This window comes from Sphaeramia orbicularis, chromosome 15, assembly GCF_902148855.1.
Source record: "Sphaeramia orbicularis chromosome 15, fSphaOr1.1, whole genome shotgun sequence".
Lineage (NCBI taxonomy): Eukaryota > Metazoa > Chordata > Actinopteri > Kurtiformes > Apogonidae > Sphaeramia > Sphaeramia orbicularis.
Window position 1 is genome coordinate 53,157,512 of NC_043971.1, and position 7,981 is coordinate 53,165,492.

The following is a 7,981-nucleotide window of genomic DNA, read 5'->3' on the forward strand; positions in this document are numbered from 1 at the left end:
CTAAAAGAAACTAAACTAAACTAAACTAAACTAAACTAAATTAAACCAAACTAAATTAAACTAAACTAAACTAAATTAAACTAAACTAAACTAAATTAAACTAAACTAAACTAAACTAAACTAAACTAAATTAAACTAAACTAAATTAAACTAAACTAAACTAAATTAAACTAAACTAAACTAAATTAAACCAAGCTAAATTAAACTAAACTAAACTAAACTAAACTAAACTAAACCAAACTAAATTAAACTAAACTAAACTAAATTAAACTAAACTAAACTAAATTAAACTAAACTAAACTAAATTAAACCAAGCTAAACTAAACTAAATTAAACTAAACTAAACTAAATTAAACTAAACTAAACTAAATTAAACCAAGCTAAATTAAACTAAACTAAACTAAATTAAACTAAACTAAACTAAATTAAACTAAACTAAATTAAACTAAACTAAACTAAATTAAACTAAACTAAACTAAATTAAACCAAGCTAAATTAAACTAAACTAAACTAAACTAAACTAAACTAAACCAAACTAAATTAAACTAAAATAAACTAATGTGATTCTTATTTGACAGCGGTGATTCCAAACGTCAGATTCAGTCTGATGTGACTCCGCTGCTCTAAACCACATACTTGTCTTTAATAGCAGCATGAAATAACATTTTATCTATTTTCATATTTCTTCTTTGAATTTAAAAAGATTAAACCCATTTTCCACAGCCAAGTCTGCCTCTCTAAGCTCTTCTTTATTTATTATGTTTTACCTTTTTTTTATGTCACTCTCTGATATTTAGGGGTTTCTACACCTTGGCTTTGTCATTTCCATGTATTTTCCATAAAAGTTCAAATCTGTCCTAATGTTGGGATGACACAATATGATGTGAAATTCAGAATATATACCCTCAAACACATAAAAAAAAAGAAGTCTGTAGAGTAGAAAATACAGATGTGTGCTCAAATGTAAGGAGTTAAAGGAAAAAATCATCCGGAGATAAACAAAGAAAGAACAAATAAACAAAAAAAATCTACTGAAGAATTTGTACTCTACTTCTCCCCTCTGCATTTTACAATAAACTATAACTCAGCTGATATTCTAACAAATGCATCTTTGACAAAAAGAAAGCAGATTGGTCTTTTTGTTGTTTCACAAGTGTATGTTTTCTGTTTTTCCTACACTTTATTTTTGTGTTTGCTGCTGTCAACGGTGTAACGTTCCCATGGCGGGATTGAATAAAGTCTGATAAATAAAAGTATGTCTATGAGAGTTTAATCTGACTTTTGGTTCATTTTACTAAATTCATGAGGTTGAACTCTAGTGTCTGGATGTTTCTCCAGAGGAAACACACATAACCTTGCACCCAAATTACAAATACAGTTATTTAAGTAAATGGTTTTTTTTTTTTTATTAATTTAAATAAAAAGAACTTAAAACATGATGATACAGACTACTTCATATGAATGTGTGCTTCATAAGTTTAACAACAGGGATGGAACCACAGCACCAGTTTGGAACCATTCTGCTCTGACATAAATGTGACTGACAGTCAGCAGGATGACAGCCGAACTACTGCCCTCCAGGATTTAGTTATTTATTTACCTATTTATTTATCTATTTTATTCTTCTATATTTTTTCTTCTTGAGAACTTCCACACTTTGTAGCTTTTTTTTAAAATATACTTTTCATGTATGTATAGAAGCCCTCTTTGTCAACATTAAGCAACATTGTATGATTGTCGTGTACCAAGTGAAAACTAATAAAAAGTTGAATTATTAAAAAAAAAAAGAACGAAAAAATGTAATAAAAATTAGTAAAACTCATCATCCAGGACAAAACTGTACACACACAGATCATGTGACAGTGATGAGTGTGTGTGTGTGTGTGTGTGTGTGTGTGTGTGTGTGTGTGTGTGTGTGTGTGTGTGTGTGTGTGTGTGTGTGTGTGTGTGTGCGATGTCCACATTCACTCATGTATGTATGTACAGCGCTAAAATCACAACACACACTCATCAGTGAAGCTCAAACCCATTGAATTTAACTCGGCTCAAACTGAGGCCTGAACGGAAAAACACTGAAAACACAACAAAACCAACACCACAGAAAAACAACAACAAACATTCGATGTAAACTAATAAAGTCAGACCCCAACTATAGTCTAAAAGGTAGATTATTCAGTTTAACCCTTTATAAATTTGCAGCCTTTTACACGACCTATAATCATAGAATTTTCATCCATAATTCAAACCTTGTTTCTGTGAATTAAATACCTTAAAAATCCCTTAAAGTGACATGATATATAAATTAAACATATATTATCCTCCAAGAAGATATGTTTTTCAACTAAATTAAACCTTTAAAATAAATTAAATGTGACAATATTTGGTAACTCGTTAAATACTCCTGAAAAAGTCAAATAAAAATTGGAAGAAATACAAATATCTAAATGAAAAAGCCACCAAAACACTGCTACCAACAGTGAAAAGAATACAAACAATACAAGATATTATGTTTTTTTTTTCTGCAGACAACAGTAAGGCAGGAACTCGTATTCAGGTTATTTCATCCATTTTAATAAATCAAATTTAAATTCTCTGAAAAAGATAAAGACAAACAGCAACAGAACAGACAGTACAGACTTCATACAGGTGAAAGCTACTGACAAACAGTGCAAAAAAAAAAAAAAAAAAAAAAAGGAAATTATACAAAAGCAGATTTTTGTGTGAACATGTGAACAGAATGAGGATCAGTCAGACCTGCTCGACTGCATCCATTTACAACCAAAAGGAAAAAAAACAGATGTGATGCTTTTAACTGGAACAACCTGAATGTGTCTAAACGTCAACTTGGAGTTTGGTCTGAGACTTTTATACCTTCCTCTGTTTTCCACTGTCAAATTCAGCATTGAAAATATGTGAGAAAAAAACATTACATTTCAGCTGCTTCCTATTTGCAGTTTCCCACTCAAAGAGAAAGAAGCAGAAAAGTCCAGCTCCTGTAGCTCCAGTCTGGTTCATTTTATGGTTAAAGGCCCAAAACACATGGAAGATCAGGGACGTGTTCAAGCAAAATGCCTTTGAAAAGAAGAAGAATTCACAATTCTTGGATGACTTATTGTTTTCTGAGGCCACGTATCAGCTGATAGGGCAGTGAGGTCATATAGAAACAGGACTGAGGGCAGAAACGGGCCTGTTTCTGCTGAAGCTGAAGCTTTCATTTCCAGTGTTGGGTCTTTTTGTAAAACCTTCATTTAATGGGTTTGTGTTTCAGAGCTCAGACAGCGTCAACCTGAGATCTATGATGGACCGATCAATACCTCGGTGATCCATTCTCTGATTGTCAAACATCTATGATTTGGTTTGTTCTATATTTGAAAAAAAATTATTTTAGAAATAATAATGTGTAGATTTTTCCAGCGAACACTTTATTGCAGTGCATTAACATGAATAATAAAATGAGTTAATGCTGGAATAAGCATCAACTAAGAGTTAGTTTACAGCTGAGAAATGTGTCTGGTAATTATTCCTTAATGTTTTTATGTAAAAATTATTTTAGACTTTATTGAAACAAAGTTTATTAATATACGTGGTGACTCTGTGTTAATTAATAAAATATTAACTGTAGGTATTTGTTAATAAATGTCTTTTGTTAATATTTACAGAGGATTTACATTTTTCAACTATTTACTCCAATTAGTATCTTAATTAAATGTAAAACCTTAATAAATATTTTTAAAAGGCATTTATTAGCAGTCAATTAATTCTTATTACGTTGATTAACACTCTGAAAATGTTTATTAATTACTAACTAACTAAAATATCTTTAAATATCATTAAACCGACTAATATAAAAATGTATAAGTTATAATGCATACACATTAATTAATTAATTACACTAGACACATTATTTCACATTTAATTAACTGTTAGTTAATGCTTATTACTGCATATATTCATTTTAATAAATGGAAAGTGTTACTTTTTCCAAATAATGTTCAACTGGATGAAATGTTCTGCTTTAAAAACTCTAATAACATGTTTTTAGTCTTCTGTTGCTTTAGAGACAAATAAAACAAATTATAGTTTAAGAGCTCTTGTTTACTTTAGAAATGTGTCCTTAGACCTGTTCAAACATAATAATAAAATAAACAAGAACAAAAAAATTTTAACCCCAGAGTTTTTGGAAACATGGCTGTGAAAAGACAGAGTTAGAAACAGGCAAAGAAAGATGAAAAACTGGTGCAAGCTGAACTAAAAACCATGAGTTTATGGATCCTATTTTTGTGTGGCCAGTTGTCTTTTCACTTCCACTTCAGTCAAGTTTATGTGAATATCAGATTGTAGAAATGACATCAAATACATGAGGAAGAGTTTCTTGAAGTTTTGCTGCTTTTCTTTTTTTTCCCCTCCCAAATAAATAAATAAATAAATATTACGTTGCATATATAGAATTAGCGGAAAATCTTGTATCTCCATTTATTTTTTTATTTTTGTGCAAGTTAAAAGTATTATTATTATCATTATTATTATTATTATTATTATTATTATTATTATTAAAAGAGTCCAAATGAGTGCCGTGTTCATGACACTTGTTTTATGAAATCTGTAGGAGATTCAACAGTTTTAATTCAAATCATGGCTATGGTTGTTTTTACTCTGGAAAAACGAAAAATAAAATAAAATTATCGTTTTGGAGATACAAGGTTTTCACGTGCAGCCATGTTGGTGTGTGTGTGCGTCAGGCCCGAAAAGAAAAGAAAAGAAAAGAAAAGAAAAGAAAAGAAAAGAAAAGAAAAGAAAAACAGCAGCACAAATGTTCTGCCTCCGGTAACTTTCAGACTTTTACCATAAACTGGAGCAGGAGTCAAAAAATAAATAAAAAAGTGTTTGTTGCTCGGCGGGGCCTTAACGCACATGCGCAGGTGTCACACACACACACACACACACACACACACACACACACACACACACACACACACACACACACACACAGGGCCTAACGGGCTTTAAGGGTTAACAGAAAACACAAAACCGCTTCATTACTTTGCATAATTTTAAGCATGAAGAGTTCTATTCCAAAGCAGACATTTCCCTCCAGTATTTAGTCTTTATTTTCGTTCATTTTCAGGCCTGTGTTTCCTCCCGTACAAAGCCTTTCCCATCTGTTTGGATCTTTCATTCCTCCGTTTGGAAGGAAACTCTTCACAGTGGTGCTTGTTCTGGGGCCTGTCCAGGGTCAAACCTGAGTAGATATGATTTAGGCTTTTTTTTCCTCACAAACCCCTGATTGTTTCTGCTGATTTAAGGCTTTATTTATTATTCAAAAGTTGTTTCCCTCCCAAAAACCACAAAAAGACAGAAGGGTTTGATTGTCTGTCCTTGATTGTCTCCAAATTCATAAATTATCATCCACCCTGTGGGCTATGACCCCCCACCCCCACCCCCAATACTGATGAGTACACTGACAAATAGAATTTAAATACATATACAATAAATACAAAACATAAATAAAAGACTCAAAGGAAGTACTGAAAACCTTTGTACAAGATATAAATAGCTTGAAATATACTTATAGTTACCTTTGGCAAGTCTAGTTTACAGTTGTACAGCCCGCGGGTAACAAAAAGTTTATCCCTTTTTAATAAAATGCGAAAAATAAAAATAATCCAAATAAACCCGTTGCACTTGGGGCAGAATATGGCCGAACAGGTTGACGGCTTCTAGGTTTTTGCGTCACTGTCTGATATTTACCGCTTATTATTTGCCCTTAATATGACGTCTCTTTGTGCGTCCTCGTCCCGGTGCCATCCACGGAGGTGGTCCTGCTGGGGGGGGGGGGGGGGGGTCAGTTTAGGAAGGCGTTTGGGGTCACTCTCTTTTGATGGGACAGCACCCCAGGAAAACCCGGGGACACGCCCGGGGAGAAGGCCGGTAAGGAGCTGTTTCTGAGCGTGTCCGACAGCAGAGTCTGCGGGGAGCCGCCGCCCGCCAGGCCCCCGAACCCCGGGCCGCCCTGCGCCAGGTGCGGCGGCGGAGGCGGCGGCGGACCCGCTCCTCCCGGCGGCCCCGGTGCCGACGCGGGCGCGTGCTGGGTCCCTGAGACAAAATAGCCGGCGGTCTGTCCGGACAGCAGCCCGACCGGAGACGTGCTCATCCCGTAAGTGTTCGTTAAACTCAGCGCCCCCGCGGCGGAGCCGCCCAGGATGGAGCGGCCCAGGTCCCCGTTACTCAGCTGCTCCACCGCCGGCAGCAGAGACCCGTAGCCGGTGGCCTGGTTCAAAAAGCCCGGGGAGGATCCGTTGTAGTGCGGGTGGTGATGGTGGTGGTGGTGCAGGGACAGGAAGGGGGAGATCTGCCAGTACAGGGGGTTGTTCGCCCGCTCGTTAATCCCCAAACCCAGAGGAGCGAAGCGCAGCCCGCGTTTCATGGCCAGTTTGCCCCGGGAGGTGGCGGACCGCCGGCGGAGCTTCCCGGTGGTCCCCCCGATAAAAACATCGTCGCTGCTCGGGTCCAACATCCAGTAGTTGCCCTTGCCCGGGTCGTCGTAGTGCCGGGGCACCTTGACGAAGCACTTATTGAGGCTGAGGTTGTGGCGGATGGAGTTCTGCCAGCCCTGCTTGTGCTCCCGGTAATACGGGAAGTTCTTCATGATGAACTCGTAGATGCCGTTGAGCGTCAGCCGCTTCTCCGGGCTCTGCCTGATGGCCATCATGATCAGGGCGTTGTAGCTGAAAGGAGGCTTGTCGTATTTACCGTTTTTGCCGCTGTTAGCGCCGGTGCTGTTCTGCTCCGGTGTCGCCTTGGCGCCGCCGTCCCCTCCGCCGCCGCCCCCTCCGCCCTCCTCCTCCTCTTCCCCCTGCTCCTCCTTGCCCGGTTTCTCCGGGTCCAGAGCCGCGGCGGCCGCGGAGTCCGCATCCGGCGGCTCCAGGGACTTGTCTGAGTCGGAGCCCGGAGAGGGAGACAGGGTGCCCGGGACACCGAGGACCGCGGCGGCGGCGGCGGAGTCCGGTCTGTCGCACTTGGAGGGCAGCAGGAGGCTCTTGATGCTGAAGGAGGAGGACCGGTGGACGGTCGGGGGGTCTTTTACATCCTCCATGCCCGGTGGCGGGTGTCTCTCCAAAAACCAGCAAAATAATAAGAAAAAAAAAGAAGAAGAACTACTCCGGGCTCGCGCACCTCCGTTATCTGGGCTGGAAACGAAAGAGAGACAGAGGAGAGAGAGAGAGAGGAGGTCAGGATGAGAGGAGCATGGACGGACGAGTGGAGAGAGAGAACACAGACAGCCGGGGGGGGGCGGGGGGGGGGCAGCCGGGCTCGGATGAGGAGAAATTAGTAATTAAGGAGGTTCCGACTCCGCTCCATCACTGAGAGGAGGAGCTTCAGCAACTCTGGGAATTTGTCAACAAACCAACAAATGCTCTGTTCTGCTTCTGCTTCAGCCAAACGGAGACACCGACGACCTTTACCCACTCCGAACGCACAAACCTGGCATTTTTATCTGCGCCTCTGTAATCTGCCTCTCTCTCTCTCTCTCTCTCTCTCTCTCTCTCTCTCTCTCTCTCTTCCGCTCTGTCGGTATTTACGCGCGTGCACCTCTTCTTTAAATTCGGCTCATGTAATTGTGCCGTGCGTCACGCTGCCCCCCCCCCCCACCTCCAGTGCGTATGCGCGTAAAGTCCGCTGTTCTGAGCCTGTGCGTAAAAGTGCACGTCTGTCTGAGCGCGTGCGTAAATGCGCGCGGGGGCAGAACGGGCCGTTTCCTCGGCTTTGTTTTCTCAACGACAATAATAGTTTGAATCCATGTCGGCAAACACAGCGCGTGCACGGCTCTGTGTGTCCGTGTGTGTATCGGGGGGGGGGGGTGTACTGTTGTCGAGTAATAGAAATCCGGGCGGGAAACACACACACCCTCTCTCTCTCTCTCTCACACACACACACACACACACACACACACACACACACACCCTCTCTCTCTCTCTCTCTC

The 7,981-nt window shown here is 39.9% G+C and overlaps 1 protein-coding gene across 1 annotated transcript; it reads right to left on the minus strand.

Annotated features, from left to right (window-relative positions):
* Positions 1–2,549: 2,549 nt before the first annotated feature.
* On the minus strand, positions 2,550–7,623 carry LOC115433854 (forkhead box protein G1-like). The gene has a single exon (XM_030155411.1). It carries the CDS (start codon positions 7,091–7,093, stop codon positions 5,843–5,845), a length of 1,251 nt encoding a protein of 416 aa, XP_030011271.1. The 5' UTR covers positions 7,094–7,623; the 3' UTR covers positions 2,550–5,842.
* Positions 7,624–7,981: the final 358 nt, after the last annotated feature.

Coding starts and splice junctions, on each gene's coding strand:
- LOC115433854 (XM_030155411.1), bottom strand. CDS start 7,093: ATGGAGGATGTAAAAGACCCCCCGACCGTCCACCGGTCCTCCTCCTTC.